The sequence below is a fragment of the Netta rufina genome (assembly GCF_964035555.1).
Source record: "Netta rufina genome assembly, chromosome: 8".
NCBI classification, from domain to species: Eukaryota; Metazoa; Chordata; class Aves; order Anseriformes; family Anatidae; genus Netta; species Netta rufina.
Window position 1 is genome coordinate 21133758 of NC_140131.1, and position 21487 is coordinate 21155244.

General features: G+C 46.7%; 1 protein-coding gene across 1 annotated transcript in view; it reads left to right on the plus strand.

Annotated features, from left to right (window-relative positions):
* XPR1 (xenotropic and polytropic retrovirus receptor 1) overlaps positions 1 to 21487 on the plus strand; it is a 96049-nt gene that overhangs the window by 4129 nt on the left and 70433 nt on the right. Inside the window, exon 2 of the mRNA XM_084291530.1 lies at positions 2088 to 2139. Coding sequence (XP_084147656.1) covers positions 2088 to 2139 — 52 coding nt within the window. The remainder of the gene's footprint in view (positions 1 to 2087; positions 2140 to 21487) is intronic.

The window sequence follows — 21487 nt, forward strand, 5'->3', positions numbered from 1 at the left end:
GCAGTCTCTCGTTTCTTGGGACGTGGCCAGCTCTGCTCTTCAAACAGGGCTTCATGATAGGCAGTTCGCACCCAAGCTTGCCACCTCCTGACACAAATCTGTTGTGCTATTTCACTAGTTGTCCTTCTGGGTGCTAGCGGACGAGCTTAGGAGAGCATTAGCAGCCTGCAAGCCAGTCACTTAAACCAGCTGCTTTGTTCCAGCATTTGAAGGCTTTTGTCCTTGAATTTTGTTCACTGCCCTGGCTTGACAGTTGCATTTTGAAGCGTTTTCTTTCTGCTTTGTTGTCTGATATATGTTTAGGTGAGTTTCTACAAGGTGTATCAGAAGCACAACTAAAAAAAACAACAATAAAACCCAAACCACCCCACGTTTTTGGTTCATGTGAGGCCTGGAGGAGTAATTCTTAAACATGTGAAGCTGACAGCGATGGGTGGCTTTTTGGAACAGCTTTTGTGGTGTCGGGTCTGGTGCCCAAGGGATCTCTGCTCCTTCCTTGCTAAGGGGCAGTGAGAGCGGTGCTGGAAGCGCGCCGCCCCTACGGGGTGCGGGGTGGCTTCCCACCTGCTGTCTCTTTGGGGTTGTTTCTCCCGTCTCGTGCGGCACTGGTTTGTGGAAAAAGTTACAGATAGGCAAGGATGACGAGCAGGGTGGAAAAGGGGAAGGTGGCTCGTGGTTGGTTTGGGGTTGTTTTTTTTTTGTTTTTTTTTTTTGACCAGTTGATGCGTGGAAGCGGGTCACGCGCTGCGGGCGGTGAGTCACGGGAGGAAGGAGGAATGGAAACGGGACCGAGGGAAGGAGAGAGCCGTGTCACTGGAACGAGGATCATTCAGCCACGGCTTAGCTGGGAAAACAATTATGCAAGTGACCTTTGTTGAGACCTCTGTGGACTTGGGAACGAGACCTTTGAGAGATGGCTGAGCTGCCTGTTTCAGCGGCCACCTATGATAGCCCGTGATAAACAGCCCTGTCCTTTAGACCTTATATTTACTTAGCAGGCTCATAGCCCACATTACAACAGTGCTGAGCTTCTACTTGCTGAGCGTGGGGTTTTTTTCCCCTATGGGGGTGTTAGGGCAGCTGTTGGAGGCTGGGATGTTCTCCCTGGGGGAGGGTGGGGGGCACGAGAAGTGGAGGGATTGTGGAGCTCTGGGACCTGCTGGGTAACGGGAGGCAGGGGCAGGAAGCTTGACAGACCCGAATGGCTTTTGTGGGTTAGATTGCTGGAGGTTCAAAAGTCCAGGAATAAAACACAAGTCTTGCAGCAGGTGTTTGCAAAGCAGGCTTGCACTCTCTGTGTGAGTTAAGATGCCTCTCTGCTCCAAGTGATCTTGGCGTCTGTGTAAACCAATGTCCTGCAGTAGGAATGGACCTTTCCTAGTTGCCCCCAGTTCCAAAATTACATTTAGAGTTACTCCATCAGCCACAGGATCCAAGTTGCTTGATTCCTGCACGTGCTTGTGATGTGCAGCAGCGCACACCTTTAGCCCTTGGCTCTGGCTGTCCCCAGGAGCAGCATGCTGCCTCCTCCATGGGGCGAGGGCCTGGCTAGCAGCTCTGGCCTCTGCTGGCCGTGCCCTTTGGTGTCCTCCTCCTCCAGAGGCAGCCTCCCGTGGCTCCCTGCTCTGGTCCATCAGCTCCTCTTCAGCTCTCAGGATAGATGTGCGTTCCTGTACTACTGTACTCTGTACCAGTGCTAAATCCCCGCTGCTGCTGTTCCTCCGTTTGTCTTCACAAACTCCTTTCTATGTCACCTCACAGTTTGTTTTTTCATGAAACCTTTAACATCCTACCAACCGGGAAACATTTCTTCCAAAGGGAGATGTTTAGAAATACGGTTGGAATAAATGGTGTCGATTTAGCAAGGTAACAGGCCTTTGAAGCAGTCGGTAAACCTGAGCGCGTGTTTCTTTTGTTACCAGAGATGCGTGTAACAGCACTGACATCACGTTCCCTAGCTCTGGGTGTCAGTCTGCAGGGATAAAAGGACTTTAATTGCTTTTCTTTTCAAACAGGCGTATCAAAACAATGTAATTTTTTTTGTTGTTGATGCTGACAGCGTTCCTTGTTCTCTCTCTCCGCTCCAGGCTTTGAAGGAGATGCTGTATGCAGCTGTGGACGAGGCCCCTTCTATAGAAGGTAAGCGAGCTGCAACTGAGAGTCGTGTTTGTCTTGGCATTGGATGCTGGGCACACAGTAGTGTTACTTTTCTGTCCCCAGTCCTCCAAAATTGGTCAACTTAATGCACTGATGGGCAAGCGCTTGGTCCTTCACAGCCTGCAAGCTATTTTTGATTGTTAGGACTCTTTGTCCTCTGTCACCAGAACAATAAATGTCCCTGTAGAGCTTGGGACTCCAACAGCTGGATTCCTCTTGCTTATAAGGACATTCACTGGTGGAAGTACTTTCCTCGTCGCTTGAGAATAGACCTTTGTTTTCCTGGGCAGCTAGCGGCTTCGGGAGGTAATTGTGCTGGAGAGGCGCTGGCTCCTGGTGTGTCACCTGTGGCTGGAGCTGTGAGAGTCTCATCCTTTCGTCCCGGGTGCTCCCTGAAGGCTGTGCTACCTCTCGTACGTTGGCATGAGTATATTTCGTGTTTGAATGTGTTTATTGCTGCTGAATCCTCTAGATAAGTGACTTTAATGCAGCGTATGGTTTTAAGCTCTCTGCGTTTTGAATAGTTTAAGTGATAAGTGCAGTAGTTCTCCACAGAGTCCTTTACAGCCTTATTCTCTTCTTCCTTTTGTTGTCTTTGAAGTACTGAATAGTTTATGTTGCTTCGGTCCCTACTTATTTGCCCTTCCTGTGGATTTCAAACTGTTTTTAACCTCCGTGCTTTCATCAGTGGAATGTGGAATACTGTTTTTTGGGGTTTAACTCTACTTGCTCTTTCATGAGCTTTTTACAATTGTGTTGGTTAATAGAATGGGGCTGTGATGGGGCAATATTTAGTGATGCCTTTCAGAGGTGCAGTCTGAGCTGAACGCTTCCTTGAAGCAATGCTCAGACAGGTGTAACTCTTAGATTTAACCTGACACCTGGCTGCTTATTTGTCTCAGCCCTCTTATTTTGTTAAATCAGTCGTACCCTTTGCTCTTAACTTGTGGGTCCTGGAACTGAACTTCTACCAGCAGGTGGTTGTGGTGCTGGCATCATCTGAAATACATGAGTAAAGTGTGTGGGCTCTGGGAAACACAAATGCAGCTTGCAAACAATACACTGACAGAAGGGGGAAGTCCTGCTTGTATTTTTCTGAGTGACAAAGTTGCCTGAAAACCCCCAAACCTGGAGGATCTCTCCCCGAGGCAGCACAAAACGTTTTCTGTATTTTGTGTAGGCCAAACTGACCACCTTTATTAACTCCTAAAGACAGTTTACTGGTTTTGTTGAGGGGGGAAAAAAATAACACAGCATCAGTTTTATAGAAGACTGGAGCATTTACAGGGCTTCTTTCTTTAATGTCAGTGTGTTATCAACAGTGGGAGCAAATGCAACTTTGTGGTGTGATGTTTGAGGATGAAGTACTGGGTTCTGCTGGAATTTCAGGGCGGCTTGGCCTCTGAGCTCCTGGGATCGGTTGGGATGAGGGACAGGTGAGCCACCTCCTCGGGTCCTGCACGAGAGGTTGAGCATCTTCTGCAGGGCCTGCCCCATGGGCACTGGGGTTGCTGTGGGGTAACTCACGGCTTTTTTTTTTGCCTTGCTCGTTGTGATATGAAGATGTTCTGTACGTACTGTAATGTTTGTGTCTAAACATGCTTGGGAAGGGAAGAACAAAAAGGTTTAATATGCTTCATGTTGGTTTTTAAATGTTAAAATTTAAACCCGCTTCTGCCGCTTTGATGCTTTCAAAACATCAACAAATAGGAGAATAATGACTTAACATCGTGCTAGTTATGAGAAGCATCTTCTGCTCATTATTTCGAGATCAGATCTCTTCCTCTGTACTGTAGAGAACAAAGTGATCCAAACTGTTTTGAACTGCTCAGATTTGTCTCTGTCTTGCCTGAGCTGCTTTTATGTAGAGAGCAGCTATCCTAATTCCTGCACCTCTTGTTGGCTAAGTGCGTGCAGGGTGGCTTGGTTTTTGTTTCTAAGTCTGTTTGCAGTGTGCTAATTCCCTCCCTCTTTTCCTCTCTGCTTAAAATCTGGTTTGCATCTTATTTTCTGGCTCCCTCTCTAAAAATCGAGCGTGTCTTAGGTCAGGACCAGGCTGTTTGAACAGGTCTGGTTGAGCTGTTGGATCTGCAAGGGCAGCTGTACGTGAGGCAGCGGATCCTTCATCCACCCATTGCCGATGGGAGCGCCGAGGTAACAGGCTGGCAGATGTCTTGCCATCAGCTGCAGCTGCAGGGAAGGTTTGAGTGGTTCAGCAAAGCCTTATGCTGGGGTTACCGTGCGACTGCACGCAGGCTGTGCCCGAAACGCTTCCCTCATCCCTGCCAGAGCAGATGGAGCAGGTTCCTGGTACTTCAGAGGGTTGGAGCAGGTATTGCCAGGGGCTGCCTGTTGGCCTGCATGTTTCCAGTTTAATGTGGATTTTAAAGCTGATACTTTTCTGTTCTTTTGAGCTTAGCACAGAAACTACAGGAGGGTGCTACTAAAACCCACCTACCCCACGCGAGCCTAGTGTAAATCTCATTTTAGCCTGGTTTAACGAAAATTCATTTGATCTCGTTGATCCCAGATGCTGTGGACGTGCGCGGTTGGTTTCGATTTACCTTAGATGTATCGTAGGGCTAATCTTCAGCCAGTACATCGGGCCGTGAAGGGAGCTTCGTGTGCCAAAGCCGAGGCTGTCCCTGGGTTTTACGCTGCTCTGCTACGTGTGGAATTCAGGATTTGTGAATGAGTTCCTTTGATTTCTGCTGCAGGCTGCTTACTGTATCTCTTGGTAAAATTTCTATGCGTACTGGAATGCTTCCTATGCTTAGCAGTGTGTTGGGAGCACTTGGAAGCTGGTTAAAACATGCTGCCCACTGAAGGCATGGTGTAAGTAATGGGTGAGGCAAGCAATGGGTGAGCCACCCCCGTTAACAGCAGCCACTGGGTTCGTGTTTGGGAATCTCCTGCCTTTGGCTGGGACACGGGTAAACAAAGCAAACTTCAGAATGACTCACGGGCTGTGCAGCTGATGGGGCTGCTGCTATTTTAGTGGGAAAAGTGTTGCTGTGAAGAGGATCTTGGATTGAAATTGTGGCATTCCTCCTCTGCTGGTTACCTACTTCCATGGTGACCCCTCTCATTGTGCTAAGTTGACTCTATGTGTCTGTTCTTTCCCATCTTCAGGTTGCGAGCACAGACTGTAGTATTAAGTAGCAATGAAAAAACAGATGTGGAGAAGTAAAAAGCTATCAAAGCTGCTTGACAGGAGAAGGCTGTTCATAGCTGTACCCTGCCTTCTGCAGGAGCAGGCAGTCTGCAAGGTGCTTTGGCTCCCTGTCTTTCATCAGAGCCCTACCAGACTGTCTGCGTGTCTTTTTGTGGCAGTTGCTAGTTGCACACACAGGTTTCTTTAATCTGTTCAAAGATCGAAGATCTGACTTTTTTTTTCCTCCTCGTTTGTGTACCTTGTAATGACAATTTTCTCTATGCCGTTGCTACTCTTCTAGATTCCCCTCACCTCTTTATAAGGCTTTCCACTGAAGCTGCACCATCCTTCCACATCTGTACAGAATTAGGATGTATTCTGCTAATTCAATCTCATCCACATCACTGGAAAATGTGTCAAATGATGCTTGATTCCTAGTTGTACCATGGGACTTGCTTGAATTTCTGGAGAGTGCTTTGTTAGCTGTTTGTTCGTGCTAGTTCCTGCTAATGAACCGCTCCGAGCAGATCGGTGCTGCCAGGACGTCCTTCTCAGCTCCCAAGCCTCGTGGATGGGCAGCAGGGTCTGTGTGCGAGTGTGCTGGGTCGGTGCAGCAGGCAGCCATCCTCACCTACTCCTGGGAAGAAGCTGGGACAACTCCGAGGTGAAAATGTAGCGTGGTGCTTGTTTTCTGAGGCAGAACATGCCCTATCGCAAAAGCACAAAATACTGACCTCGCCACGAGCCTGTTGATTTCTGCATTCCTCGTTCCTCCTACAGCTGAGTCTTCCCCACGTAAAACAGGTTACTGGACCACCGGCAGCCTCCTGATTATTCCACTTGCTGGGCAGATGTGTCGGCATCTCCCCAAGCTCCTTAGGATTCAGCTCTTCCCAGCTGCAGCAGAGATGAAAGTGTGGCTGTAAATTATTCATTCTGATTATCTGCTTGAATGGACAGGGCCCATTCTAAATATTACTTCCTAGAATATTTGTCTTTCAGATATTGAAATTTAACCTGCCTTTAATACTTGTGTAAACAGATCCCGTTGTAATATCAGATGGCACAGAACCGTTCCGTTGCATCCTCTTATTACGGAGATTACTTATTCCACTTAACCTCAATCCCAAATTCCAGTGGTATGGCTTGAACGGGGATCTCTGCTCGTGTGTGAACCTGCAATGCCGTAACAGAGAGGAAGCAAGGAGTAGGAATGCTTGAAGGCTGAACTCCAAACCAAAATTAATAGGTGACTTTAAAGTTTGTTTGACAGGGAAGAAGCTTTCAGTGGCAAAGGAGATCCTCTGCTGGTGCTCGTGCTCTGCAAGTTCACCTCTTTGCTTGCTCTGGATGAGAGGTGCGAGTCTGGGATGTTCTCAGTGTGCCAGCACTGGCAGTGTGTCCCTGTTCCTGCTCTAATCCGTAATACACTAGCAGTGTTAGCTGACAGCTAAAGATCTTCGAGTTTGGATTTATTTCTGTTGCTAAATAAACAAAACAGCCTTCTTTGGGGTGATAAATACTCCCAGTGAGTAAGATAGGACATGGGAACTCTGTGTTTTTTTCCAAGGGAAGTTATGAGGCTGTGACAGGTCGTGTTCATTATGTGCAGCCTTGCCTTGTAGGGCTGAACAGAGACTTCGGGATTGTCTGTATCCATCCAGTTGTCTTCTTTTTATGTCAAAATAAACAGCTCTTCCCAATCGCACCAACTTATTTGTAGCGGGTTGAGGCTTTGACGTGGGAGAGTTTAAGTGAGTCTTCAGCAGAACTGCTTCACGTCAGCCACCACGAAGCAGCCACAAGCAGATTAATGCTTTGTCGTTATGGGTTGTTTCACACCCATCCATGACTGGAGCTCGGGGGCCTTTTGGAGGATGCGTGTGGCTGAAGGTCGGTGTGCTTGGAGCTGCTCCTGGATCCTGTGCAGTGCTGATCAGTCAGACGGGAGAAGCTGGCCGCGTACCAGCGCCTAGAGGAGGAGGTGATGTCTGGTGTCTCTTACCTAAGGCAATAAAATTTGAAAAGTAAACAGCACGTGTGGTTGGAGAGCAGTGTGAGGGAACAGCTGGATGGCCACCAAAACATCCAGCTCCGACACTGCACGGGCCGGCGAGCTCGTAGCGTTGCTGAGCACACCTTCATTTTATTTTCTCTTTTCTTTTCCTCCCTCAGAGATGTGTTTCTGGGGGACTTCTCTGTGGTTCAAAGCTCTCTCAGGCATTCACTCCGGGTGAAGGACTCGAGTCCCAGGTGCACCACGTAGCACAGGTTGGAGGCTGCTCCCGGGGCTGGAGAAGGGCAGTTAATTGCTTGCTAATTTTGTTCTGTATGCTTTGTTCTTTCTTTAAGCATCCTGTTAAAGCTGGGATATTGAAGAGCTGTACATACAGAAGGCAGCAGGGAAAGCTGGATCTAGCCCGTATGAAAGGGCTGCACCTACAGGCAGGTTTCTTCCGCAAACTGCTTATCAGTCTGGCTGCAGGAGGGCTGGAGATTATTCCTTAATGGTGTGGGGTAAATTCAACATCAGAAATGCTTTTTTTTTTTTTTTTTTTTTTCCCCCCTTCCTGCTTTTGCCTTCTGGTAGTTTAGAAAGGCCAGTGCGGTGCCTTTTTAGTGGTTAGAGAAATTAACGGTGTTTGTAATTGACCTGGTAGGTGCCAGGTTCTGTGTTAGTGGTCACAACTTGAGGGTTGGAAAGCAGAAAGAGAGTTCGCAGAGCTGGAAGGCTGACAGAAGCGTGCCTTCCACGAAGCGCTCCTGAGACAGCAGCAAGACATCAAAGAGCCTTCGGGCTGTAGCCGTGAAGCGGCGGTGCACATGCACGGACAGGAGGTCGGTATTTATTGCTGCCTTTCAGAAAAGGCTGCGATAGACATCGTAACAGCAGGATTTACGGCGCGTGTAGGAGGCAGCCTCTGGCTCTCTAGTCATCGCTTCGGAGCCGCGTTTGAAAGAGGTGGCTTGAATTATTAGACAATTAAGATTTGGGATGAGACTGTAGCTACTCGGTGAATAATGCAATGTGAGTTAAACTCAATGGGTTTCTCCTCTCGTTAAAAATGCATGCTGTGGGCAGGGAATGAGCAGGCTGTCCCTGGAAGGAAATCTTATTCTTCTGCACCAGAATTGCTTGTAAGATGCCTCAGAAAAATGGCCAGGCTGCCGATACCCGTGGAGTCCTGATAGCTCTGCGTGCTGCAGCGCAGGAGGAGCAAGGGCTGTCCCCAGGGACCCTCCTCCTTGAGCAGCCTCTCCGTTTTGTTACCCTCATCTGCTGTAAGGCCGTGCCGTGGCTACCCCGATCACGTTTCCAGAACAGGAGAAGGTCTGTCGCTTTAAGTCATTTTAAAATTAGTAAGGATGTGGTGACAAGTCAACCCACTCCTGGTCATGTTTCCTTCTCCTGGTTCCTAAAGTAAGAAGGTGGGTAGCCACTGAAGAGGTGGTCATTGAGGTGGCACGGGCTCGCTTTGCCTCTTTTATTCCCAGTGCGTCTGTAGCCCTGCAGCTTGACCCCTTTAGAGTAAAAGTGGATAATAGGCTCATTTAAAAATACAAATACGCTTTTTGTAAATACCCAATCTATAGTTATAGTCTAAAATTGCAAAATTACAGCATCTTGGCTTTACAAAGCCACAATAAAAAAAAAAAGATTAAAAATGATACATTTTATTCCCATTCTTCCATTATTATACAGCCATTTAGCTAATAAATATATTTCCACATGTCTTATGTTATTTTTATTGAATGTGGTCACCATTTTCCCCTGAATTTGTGCAACTGAAACATAAAAATCAAACCCAATGGTTGTGTTTGCAGGTGAGCCGCGAAGGGACAGAGCTTCAGGAAAGCAGCAGAGAAGTGTGCAGGCTCTTTTTCCCCCCCTGGGGTTTCTCAAGAACATCTAGAGGACCCTAGCAGTAAGGCAGCAGCACCGCCAGCCCAGGTTGTGTATACTGAGCTACAAACCACAGAGAAAGCTCCAGGAAAGTACACAAACCTCCTTGTGAGCATGGTTATTGCTGTGCACAGGGGGGTGAAGAGCAGCGCAGCGGGCACGGGGCACCTTGGGCACGGCCACTGTGCTCATGTGAAGCCCCCGGGTGAGCACAGCCTGGCCTGCAGCGCTGCCGCCGCAGAGGAGGAAGCCTTGTTTATCTCCTAGGAGATGGAAAAACCAATTTCTACTTCCTGATGAGAAGCTGACAGGCTATTTGACTTAACAAGGGAGGCAGTCAGGGTGATTGGGAAGAGGGAAATTGCATGCCATAACACACCAATATAAATGCAATTTATTTTGCATGTGCTGTATAGCTTCAGGCACGTGTTTTGGGGAGGGGTAGGTGGGGAGGATTCTTTGTGTGCTGAAATGCCCCTTCTGAATGCCAACAGGAGGTAAATTTGGCTTCCAGACGGTGTTTATAATCTTGGCTTTATTTTTCCTGTCGTTGATTAGCGTGCTTTTATAAATGCTCCCAGTGTGTGGGGGGGCTGAAGGGCAGAGAAGCTGAAAAGATGGGTGAGAGTCAAGACCAGCCTTGTCCCAGAGCTGCACACTGGTGCTGCTGCCCGTACCTGTCCCACACCGAGCTCCTCACCTCTACCGAAACCCAGCGCTTCAGTACCAAGCAGAAGGTCTTGCTGCCCATCCTGTTACATGCCAGCTGCAAGGAAGAATGGCTTTTGCTGCTCCAAACCTTTGCTTCATTTCCTATTCTAGCCGATCGATATTTCAGTGAGCTACCCTGAGTGTCTTTTAGTGCTGGGGCAGCAGCAGCAGTGGCTGTGGCTGCTGATCTGTGAAGCCAGGTATGCTTTCCAAAGGCAGCTCCCCGCGAGCACAGCTGTAGGAGTGAGTCACAGGCACTGCAGCAAAATGGGGTAATAACGAGCACGATTGGCTGATGTACCTATAAGGCAAAGCCTATAAATAGGCTGAAGGAGTTTGTTTAGTACCGTAGTGTTTTGGTATGGCTTTGTCTGCCGTAATCAGAAGTAGGACTGATCAGGTGTGGCAAGGAAATAAACAATCTGAGAGCCTGATCTGTTGCTCTGCCTTACTTCAGAGCCTTTTGCTCCTTCGTATGTGCCAGATGTTCCTTGAACTCCGCGACAATCCAAGACAAAGGTTCAATTTTCCCCCTGCCCAGTAACAGGATAATGCATTCCTTCATTAGAAGCTGGGTCAAGGCTTGGTTCTGCTCTGACCTTGGTGAACACAGGTGCAAGGAAACGTTTCTTGAAAGTTTCATGTCCTTTTAAAGCCTTTAAGAGGTTATAATTCACTGAGTTGCCTAGAGACAAGAAGGCTGCCCAGAGAGGAGAAAGGAAACCTTCCCAGGGAGGATAAAGAGCGCGTTTGGTTCTTCTGTGATGGAGCTGGCTTAGCATCAGTACTCTCAAATGATAGCTGTCTGTACAGAGGCTTCATTTCTGGGTTTCGGATGCTCTAGGAGGTGTTCTTAACACACAGTATTTGTTTATATTGTAGTTCTAGAAGGGAGCTGGTAAGACTCATTCATTAAAACTTCATGTTTCAGAGGGTAGGTTGGTAAAACATGGGTTCTGAATGAAATCTCCTTGTCTAGCAGCTGGAGGAAGAAAGGAGAGGCAGGACACCAAGCTTGCAGCATTTGCCACGCCTGGTCAGACGCATCTGCTGTAATAACCTTGGCTGCTGCTTCTGGTGAGCACATCAGACCCTGCAAAAATACCCCTCATCAGGTGCGAGTTTGAGCAATGGGGAGCCTGCCACAGCCTTAATATTGTTCTCCTCAGCAGATGTCTTCTTGGCGGTGAAGCCTGAAAGCGTGGAGGAGCAGGAGGAGTGACAAGGTGCCCGGGTCCCTCTGCCTGCAGCTGGGCTGTGCCTGAGCCATGCTGCTGGGCTCTGGCTTGTGGGCACGGACCCTGTTCTTCCCCAGCTGGTGCCTTTGGCCCTGGTGTTACCTTCACCCCCGTGGCAGGTTAGTTTGCTGCTGTCAGTGTTCAAAAAGGCTTTAACCTGGAGTCTCAAAGGCTCCAGGGGTACCGAGCGTCTCCAGCTTTAGAAATCCGCAGGCAGCTCGGTTAGAATTGATGCACGCCCGCTCGCCTTCTGGCTGAGCAGGAATTCAGCGTTGGAAGGTGCCTGATCTGGGCCTGGTCTTGCCTAAGCACAAATCCGAGTAATGAATTAGTCATCAGACGTGGAATTCATTTCCCTGGGGACACGGATCCCGGGGCGGGCGCAGCCCAGCTGTCAGGCAGGAACTGCTGATGCAGGAACTTGTCGCCAGCTGAGAAGTTCCCTACCCCGCTTAACGCAGCGCGGCCGCCTTGCCAAAGCCTTTGCTTGGCATTTCAGTAGTCGCACAAATGCTTTACAGTGTGTGCTTAAAGGCCAGGGCCTCTCTGCCTAAATGATACGAAAGTATTTGTTAATTGGCTATTTTGAAACCAAAGGCAGCAGACCGTAATTATGGCAGTTCTGCAGTCTCCTGTGCGCAAGGTAACTCTACTGAATCCTGCTTTCATGGTAAGCAGGGTATGCCAGGGGAGTTTGCCAGCCTACATTAATTTCAGGAGTCATTCTGTGGTTGTTGAGATGCATGGGTTATACCAGGATGGGTTTGGGAAGAGATGTTTCCACTCTTTTCCCTTCTTATCCTTGGCCACAGCTCTTGTTTTTGTTCTGTTTTCTTCCCCTTTTGCTGGTGTTCCACTGTGGCATGTGGCTTGCCTCAAGTATGATAATTATTTTGAGATGTTTGGAAGCTTTACCTATTAAATGTGAAATAGATGTTATGGTAGTGTGCTCTTCTGTACATAACTGGATCAATCTCTGATCCAGAGTGGATAAAAAAAGCTCGTGGCAATGCTCTCTTCCTGATTTATGCTTTTCCTCATCACGACTTCCACCTATGCTGATCCTTTGGAGAGTTTCTGTTATGGCTCCTAGCCAGGACGTCAATTTTTGTTGCCTTTGTTGGACAAACACCACGTGCAGCAGCAGATAAATGAGGGATTCTCTGCTGCAGCCAGGGGAAGCGGCACAAGAAACTCAAGATTCTGGCTGGTGGTGTGGGCTTTGAGCGACTGCATTTGAATACTGAATAAAGATGCCCAAACCCTTCAACTGCTTCCAGTCCCTTTACACCAATTACAGGGGATCCTGCTTGAAATACTTGAGAGAGAGAAGGGAAGAAGCTGAGCTGGTGCCAGATACCACAGCTGCCTTGAGCTCTCCAGGTATCCATCAGACCTCACAGTCTTTGTGTGGTTCTGCTGCTATGAGGTTTTTAAGCAGAGGTCATAAAAATCAACCCTCTCAGACTATTACCTGATGTCAAAACAGCTTTATTTTCGTGCTTTAGGAGTAGCCCGTAACTGTAACTGCAGTACTTCCATCTCTTTGGACTACGTTTTCCTCAGATGAAAATATTTGGCTGAAATGTTTGTTCAGAATACAAAGGAACGAAGAAAACTGCCACCATGAGTTATGTTCCCATTCTCATGTTCACTTTTTCCAGCCATTTGGCAAGGCGAAGCAAATGCTTTGGCCTTCTTGAGAGCTGGTATTTTGTTGCTCTCTCTTAATTGCAAGTTCATTTGCAGAAATTAGCAAAAATGAGGTAGTGCTTGAAGTAGTGCACTTGGGTGCTTGAGCCTTGTTGGATCCTGTTGCTTTATAAATAGCACGTTCAGGGTGGCACCTCTTCTGTGCAGAAGGTGTTGGAGTCGTATTTAGGGGTTTGGATTTGGTTGTGCTGTTCTGCTCTTAATCTTTCGAGACTCAGATTTTAATACCACGTCCTGCTTGCAAGTTGTAGCCTGAATCCAGTTGTGCTCCATCAGAAGTGAGTGCAGCTGCTGAGCACTCACAGCTTCTGAATTGCACAGTGCTCATCTGTTTTGGAGAACGTGGCACTGATCTTCCTTTGGAAGCTGACTTACCACAGCTTCAGTTTTCCTCCTTGGGGGGCAGCAAGAAGGTTTCAGCACTGAAAGCGAAGGCTCAGCTGGCTGGTGAAGCCTGAAGAAAGCGGGGAGAATGCTGTCTGCTGGCGAGTTTGCTGGGTTTTATCCTCCGCTGCCCTTAGCAGGACTGTTTGCTGGTGGAGAGGAAGGGTCAGAGTTCAGTTGCAAAGACCTTGGCTGTTTCTGAGAAGAGCTGGAAAAGAGGGCACTGCCGGGGTGCCTGGCACTGCTGCACGGGGCCTGCCTGCGGGCTTGGCATTAAGCAGGCACCGTCCCTTCCACCGTGTCAGAGAAAAACCTCTCTGTTTGGGGGCTAATAACCAGCAACCTGCATTTATGTACAGATATCCTGATCTTTAATTCAGGAAGCCAGCTCTGTTACTCGCTGTCTGGTGCCTGCTTTCAGGCCGGGGAGGCTCTGGGAAGAAGACTGATGGCACAATTTGGCTGTTCCCCATGTCTCCCCGTTAAAGACGAGCAGTTTTGCAGCTGATCAAAGAGGGAAGATTACGCTGCTGCCACAAACTGAACTGGCAAGCGGGGATAAGTGGCAGCTCTGAAGCAGGCCTACCTGAACAGGCAGGCTCTTTGTTGTCAGCATAATGTGAATAATTTGTTTTCGTGGTTTTTTGTTCTTAACAGAGATGTCGTTTGTTCTCTTGGAATATTTATTCTTGCATTTCAAAGCCCAAACAACTGGGTTAGTTTTAACAGAAAGCCATCTTTTGTGGAGTTACATATGCGGTAAAAAGTTCATCTTCAGGTAGCTGGAGGGAATATAGGACAGCCTCTGTGGTTCTCAGAGCGCTTTTCTTAAGGAGAAAAGAGGGATTTTGTTTGACACACCTGTATTAGCAGTCTGAATGTAAAACCTGCCCAGGAACAGTTATATCCCTTTTATTAAGGAGTGTATTTTTCTCAAATGGAGGAGTATGAAACCAGCAATACGTTACAGATCAGTTGCCTTTTGTGTTACGGGTAGGCACTCATGTTGTGTCTTTTTTCCCCATATCTTCCAGTTTCTGTAACTTAACTAGATATTGTCACCTAAATGGCCATATTTAGGTAGCTGTGTTGAAAGGCTGTCTTTTCGCTTTCTCTGTGATACTGCTTTTTATTCATCTGACATGCAAGCCCAATCTAGCCAGAATTAAAACCTGTCATTCTGCTCCCTCCTGTGTCTCCGCTCGTATTGCTGGGCCATCCTGTTTGTGTGGCTGTGTTTGGTGCTCTCCAGAAGCCTCGAGCATCTTTGCATCTACGTCCTTTTGGTGAGAAAAGGGACAAGTGGTCCAAAGGCATTTGTATAAGTTCATCTGCAGGCATAATTTTACAAGTTCGGTTACATCCCAGCACATTGTATCCACGATGCTCACAGGCAAGCGTTAAATGTATGAAGATATTTCAGGTGTTTAGCTGGCCCTTGTGCCTCTTCAGAAATACCAGGTATAACAAATGAATGTGCTCTGCACTGAATGGATCACCTGAAGAGGGACACCTTCTACCTGTATGCATAGTGAGCATTTGTTATCAACCTTCCTCACTTAAAATAAATAGTTTTTAGAGCAAATAGATATTTTTCACGGTATCTTCTGCCCTTAACCATTTCCATTTGTGGTTTGCATACAAGGAGTTTGAGTTAAATTTAAAACTATGTTCCAAACGATAATTTTTGTAGGTTCTCTGTGAATTGAAGCTCATGCAAGTCCTGAAAGTCTCTGTTAATAATAAAATAATTGAATAGCACAGACTTTGCTGTAGTGGTTTAAGAACTTAATCTGCTAAAATGCTCTGTCCTGGTCCAGAAACAGTGAGTTGAAGAAACTGGCTGCTACTGGCTGTGGCCTCTTCCTTGCATATGGCGAGGCTTGCTTCTCTTCTTTCATTGTTATTTTACTTCAAATTAGGAAACCAGTTGAAAGTTGAAGACTTGCCTGTTAAATCAAGAGTGGAAATACGTCAACATGTCAACTGCAATCTGTTTCCAGTTACTGCTCCTGTCAAATCTGTTACGTTCACAAAGTACAAGTACTATTTGTGATATCAGATCACTTTTAAAGGCAAATCTTGTTTAACAGCTTTCTCTTGTCATTTTACCTTTATTTTCGTTGAATTTCTCCTTACTGTGTGGCAAGGAATATTCATGACTGAAGCAGGAGTTGGTGTCTAATTCTGGGAGAAGCAGCTCTTGAGTCTGGCTGTGGCTTGCTTTGATGCACTACAGAGTTTCATTTTTCATTTTTTCGGAGAGCTAATTTAGTGCCCAGTAACAGAAGATGAACAGAATCCAGCAGAATTTAGATTATGTGCAACTGCTAGGGAGCAGAGGAGATTGTGGGTCAGTCTCTGGGTGAGGAGTGAGCTTCTGCAGAAGGCTCTTGACAAGGGGGAAAACCCACGCCTGATTGCATTGAACTGTTTTGCTCTGCATGTTCATTAAAAATAAGCAAATAGGATAAGAGCAAGCTCTTGTCTTACTACAGAGCATTACTGTTTTGTGGCACGTTGCCTATGAACAAAGCTGTTTTCCTTCAAGTTGTTAAAATGGGCTTGTTAGGTTACCTGAAAGGCATCCTGCCTTGTCTTGTATCTTGGAGTAAATTCTGTCCAGATCATTATTTGTATTTAGAAGTTGCAAGAACCAGCAGTCAAGGTATTTTGGGTTTCCTGATGCCGCTTTCCCTCTGGCCAGAGGAGTGGTGTTTTGGATGTTTGCTGGGGTTGGTGCCCTCACCTTGAAAGAGGTACGGCTTCTGCTTTCCAGGGAGAATGGGTGCATGGTATTTTTAGGGCTTGGCAAAGGTGAAAGCAAGCAAATAATCTTCAGGAGTGTCATTCTGTAAAAGACAGCTTTGGGATACACATACTGTGGATGCACGTACTGTTTTAGGAAGCACCTTGAGAATAGTATTTTAGGAATTTATTTTTTTCCTACATGTAATCTCTTTAAGATTCCTCTTTGTGTACTTGAAGCACTTCTTTTTGGGGGGGGTGTTGTTTGTTTGATTTCACTCTGCTGTTAGCTTCTACCAGCGCTGTGGAATTAAGCGTGTACTCAGGTAAAGTTCTTAGGGATGGAAGAAATCTTTCCGGCCTCCCTCTGTTCCTGCTGTTTGCGTGTGGAAGCGGTGGAGCTCTCCCTGCTGATGCTGGTACTTCATTTGAATATCTTGGAAGTGACTTTCCTATAATAAGGACACTTATCCCATGGAAGAAACGTTAATCATCTAGATTTTTTTCTCTATTTCCGCATACCTAGTTGGAAATTCATGAAATCCAGCAGAGGATCCAAGACCCTTAAGGACTTGTAATATTAAAGTGATTCATTAACTGATCTAATTACGTGACTGCTAGGATGTGTCTGAATGCTTTGGGGCAAATAGTACAAAGACAAATAGGTGGATACCTGCCCTAAATGAACGTTTATCCTTTAATACATCTGGGCAGCTGTTGTGTCAGTTCAGAATTCCAGTCAAAAACACAAACTGTGACGAGTGGTCAGATAACACGTGGCTACTGTACGTGGCTGGCTGCATTTGGCAGCTCCTTGCTTAAAGGGCTGAGAAACCTGCCACGGGATTTCCTCCCAGGGGTTAAGGTTGGAGGATTTGGTTTGCTGATGTTCTGAGTGCTCCTCACTCTTGTTAAAATTAATAGAAACAGGTTTTAAGAAACCTTTTTTTTCTTTTTCTTTTTTCTTCAGCTACAAAGGCAAAAATCTTCTCTCTGTGGCAGAAACAGAAGCAAGCAGATCTATATTTTCCCCTGATTGATGTGGGCGGCTCCAAGCTGCTTTTGCAATTCCAACTGCAGGCGGCTTCTGGAATCCATATCGCAGGTAGCTTCTCTGCGGTGGGCTCCCAGACCAGGGCTCTGCGTAGGCTTGCAAGGTTTTGTCAGACTGCTGAGCTGAGATGCCTTAATTCAATTAAATAAAGCAAATCGAAGTGATGGTTAAAGGAGGTGGTTATTTGTAAAGTGTATTTTAAAAAGCAGTAGACGTAAATCTTGACATCTTAAGTTCCCTTTCTGTTCAGGAAGGGTAGAATGTCACCAGCTGAAACCAAGAATAACAAGTTTAATTTTCTCCAAGTAGAAGAGAAGCTCTTAATCCTACAGAAGCCGTGCTGTCGGGAGTGGGCAGACAGCTTCATGGGAGAAGTGACGTCCCATGGATGAACACCACACCGGAGCTGGACTGGCTGTCCTCATTTCCAAACAATGGTGGGGTGAAACTGGTGTTCCTCTTTGGCTCTGGTGATGAATGCCTTGAGCTGTGCTTTGTCACTGAGCGCTGAAATAGTCCAAAGCACTGGCACACTTCTTAGGTTTGCCCAAATGGAGTGTTAAGGTCGTAGCATCAAGTGTGGCTTTTGAAAAATGCTTGTTAAGAAGTCTGCTGGGTGTCGCAGTGAGGAGGGAGCAGTTAACCTGCTGAAACGCCTGTCAGCTGCAAATGAACCTAAAATTGAACCTAAAATTAAATACCTGTTACTTGATCCAGAAGCAATTGTTTGAAGTCATGAATGGTACCTACAGAGAATAACAGAAATAACAAAACCGGTCCCTTATTCTCACATTGGAATTAGCACAAAATTAGAGCTCTAGATGCAAACAAGATCTAAGAAGTATATATTGCTTTCCTGCCCCCTGGTAATAGTGGTTTTTGGTGTGTTTCTGTAGCTCTGTCTCTACTCTGGAACAGAGAAGCCCTTGGTGACATTTGGCATGAGCATGCCGCTGATGGGGGCTGTAGGGCTCTGGTGCGAGTCATGTCGTGGTGGGTTGAGGTAACCACAGCTGAGCTATGCGGGACACGACGTGTGGTTTCCACTCATGGACAAGAACTGGTTTGCTTGCAGTTCCTTTACAGAAACAATCGGGCTCATTAAGATGATTAATTACTGCAGTTTTCTGCCGTTAGTCTTTGAGAACACCAATGTATATAGCACGCAGTAAAATCCATTAACACGCCATGACCCTGTGCTAATAGTTAAACTCTGCTCTTCTTTGAGCAGCACAGCGGTCTGTTAGGTGCACGTTGATGACAGTGGAGTAAAAATAGATCCCTTACAAAAGAAAATATTTGATTTGACAAATGAGATAGGCTTGTTCTCGTGCTCTTCGGCTGCTGGGTGACTTGAGTGGAGTGGAGCATGCCAGTGGTGCTGTTAAAAGTTCCTAAACGGGACTGAGGAAGATGTGATATGGGAAGGGAGAAAGTGAGTGCATCGTTATGTACAGCTCAGCCCTGTCTGCTTGATGATCCACAGCACTCATTTAAAGCTTGTTTGTTTAGACTACTTATCATATGGCTCACTGGCTTTGGAAAAGGGAGGTGAGGGGAGAAATGGACTCTTTGAGTTCGCAGACTTCTTATGCGTTGATTTACTGTGATGTACAAACCATCTCTGCAATTATAAAGGATGAGGAAAGGCAGCTGATTAACTAGGGGCTGCCCATAGGTGTCCCGAGTCAGGTTCAGACATCGCTGTAGTTCTTTTCTGAACTGATGCACAGACGTAGATGGTTGTGTACGCATGGTATAGGGGTTTAAAGGAGATGGCGTGTGTCTCTTGTCCGAGGACAAAGGATCCTATTTGATGTGGGAAGGATGAATTGTTTTCCAATCTTACAGGCGTCTAGTGGTGTTTACACAAGCAAAGGCAAGGTTTCAGATAAACCACAGGCTTCATGTGACAGTGATTTCAGCGACTCCAGTGCAGTGGAAATAGCGAGTCTCAATGAGTCCTTAACTTTAGGCTGTGTTTCAAACCTGGTCACAATGCTAGGGAGTGCCACATACAGAGAAATTTTACCCAACTTGCTTTACAATAGTAATGTGAATACCTACCTGAAGCAAAAAATATGGTGTACCTAAAAAGACAGACGGTACCTGAGCTTCAGGAAGAATAAGATGGAGTTTAAGATGACTGCAGTGGCTACAACACTGGCGGAAGGCTGTGCTCATCTTCAGCTCCACAGTGATGGGTAAAAATCCTGTGCAGCTGCATTTAGGGAAGTATGTGATTATCTTCATGTTCCCAGTTGTTTCAAAAGTGATCATTTACATCGCATAAATCGATGTTTCTGGCTGAAGTCTTCGGGGTATTCTCGATGCTGTTCTTCAGTTGATTGTAGAAACTAATTGGGGGAAAAAGATTAATGGCTACGGTTTACTCATAATCTCAGTGTGTTTTCATTTGAGTCAACTGAGACAAAGAGGTTGACCTCCTCTGTGTGAGCTCATAATTCAGGTCTTAAGAGGGAAAAAAAAAAAAGGAAAACAAGAGCTCATTGTTTAATACTTCTAGAAATGATGAGATGAATTGTGGATAAGTTTAAACTCCTGTGTTACAGGAAGACTTCCTGATTTTAGGCAGCTGGTATTTAGATTGTGCATTAGTGGTGAAATTTTCAGGGTGAGGGCAAAGCTCAGAGTTACTTCAAGACTCAGTAGGTCTCTTTCTGACCCGCTGCCAGTGCTACGTGTCCTGTACCTGCCCAGGCTGTGCTGTTGGACGTCCTTGAGGACAGCAAAATCTGTTCCTGCCATGGTGAGAATCCTGATTCTGTGATACAGTGCTCTGTTTGAGCCCGTCTGATGTTCCTTTGGATGCTTTCAGTGTCTCTAACTTCCAGAAAACTTTTTTTTGAGACTTCTTTAGGCAGCTCCAGCTTCAATGGATGTTGAATACCTTTTGTCCAATGCAAGCTACGTTATCTGTTTTGGCAGCCTTCACTTAGTGGTGTTCAAAGAGAAATGCTTCCCTCAGTGCTGCATGTATTTTTTTATTTATTTTCTTTACTTTAACGTCTTCAAACAAGTTAATTTTGTGGAGTTCACCCATTTACCCAAGTTTCTTATCTTTGCCATCCAGGCTCAAGGATTCGCATGCAGAGCGAGCGTTTGGGGATGCGGGAGGGAGAGGTTTGGAGGCAGGAAGCGGTGTTATCTCAGCTATTGGTTACTTCTGCACTTCTTCCATTTATCTTTGTCCATACAATAAAACAGCTCAAAACCAGGTTTGTTTCCAACTAGCTGGACTATGGAAGCTGACTTATGTCCTGTCACAAATGGTGGTGTTTGTATGCCACCTAAAAGCAGTTGGAGGAGCTGGTACACGTGGTGGTGACACAGGCTGCAAGCAGCTCTGCTCTTTAGACCCCTGCAGCTGTGTCTGGGCTCGTTCAGTCCCAGTTTCTTCCTCTGCTGCTCTTCCTTGACTCCCTGCACATGTGCACACTGCAATGATTGCTCCTGGGAGAGCTCCCGGAGCTGCTGCTTTGTGCCCCTGCTGCCCTTGTGGCTTTGCCTTGGTTCCCTGCATGGATGCAGCCGATATCGGCGGTGGTGAGAGTCTGAAGGTCTCAGGCTGGTGTTACCACACAAGGCATTGTTCCACCGTAGGTCCATTGTCTGTAGGTGCTGCCTGCAGAAGGGGATGACGTGCGTACACCAGGTCTGAGCTGCACCAAACCGCTTCCATCCCGTACACGGCCGTGCTGCTCGCTAAACCAGGGGGTGCATTCAGAGCTCTTAGGCTGTCTCGTGCCGTAAGTACAGAGGCATGGCTAATCCAAAGTTCCCCTTCCTCATCTTGCTGGGTTCTGTAATTGGCTTTTAGGCAATCTGATAAAAATTGGCACTGCTGTCCCCAGTGCTTTGCGTGCTTGGTGTTGGCGAGCACGGCCAGCAAGCAATGAGGAGCTCTTTGTCTCAGCCAAAGTGAGATACCTGAAACCAGTAAGAAATGTTACCATTGAGAAAAGGATGTCAGGTCTTTGACCTCACGGTATCTCCAGATCAGCAGCAAACACCAGAGGCTCCTGTAGGGCTGCGGGTAGGTTTTGGCAGAAGGACTCACGGGTACATGGGTGGTGCTAGGCTGCCACGGGGCCCATGCAAGCACCTGCCCCCTCTCACTGCATGGGGGAAAGCTGAGCAGGTGGCTCTCAGGCTTTGTGTGAAGTTTAGAAATAAATAAATACAATTTGTTTCTGTAAAAGTGCTGCTTAAGGAATGTGTAGACTCCTTTTTCAGGCTAAAAGTGGGATTTCTCTGCTCTGCACAAGCACGACCCAAAGGGCTTTGTTCGCGCTTTGAAGACATGAGCTGTGCTAACAGAGTGTAGGAATCCCCTGTTAGGGAAAACCCTCTGAAAGTTTTGATCGTGTGAGAATATTTAGTGAGAAAACACTAAAACTGTT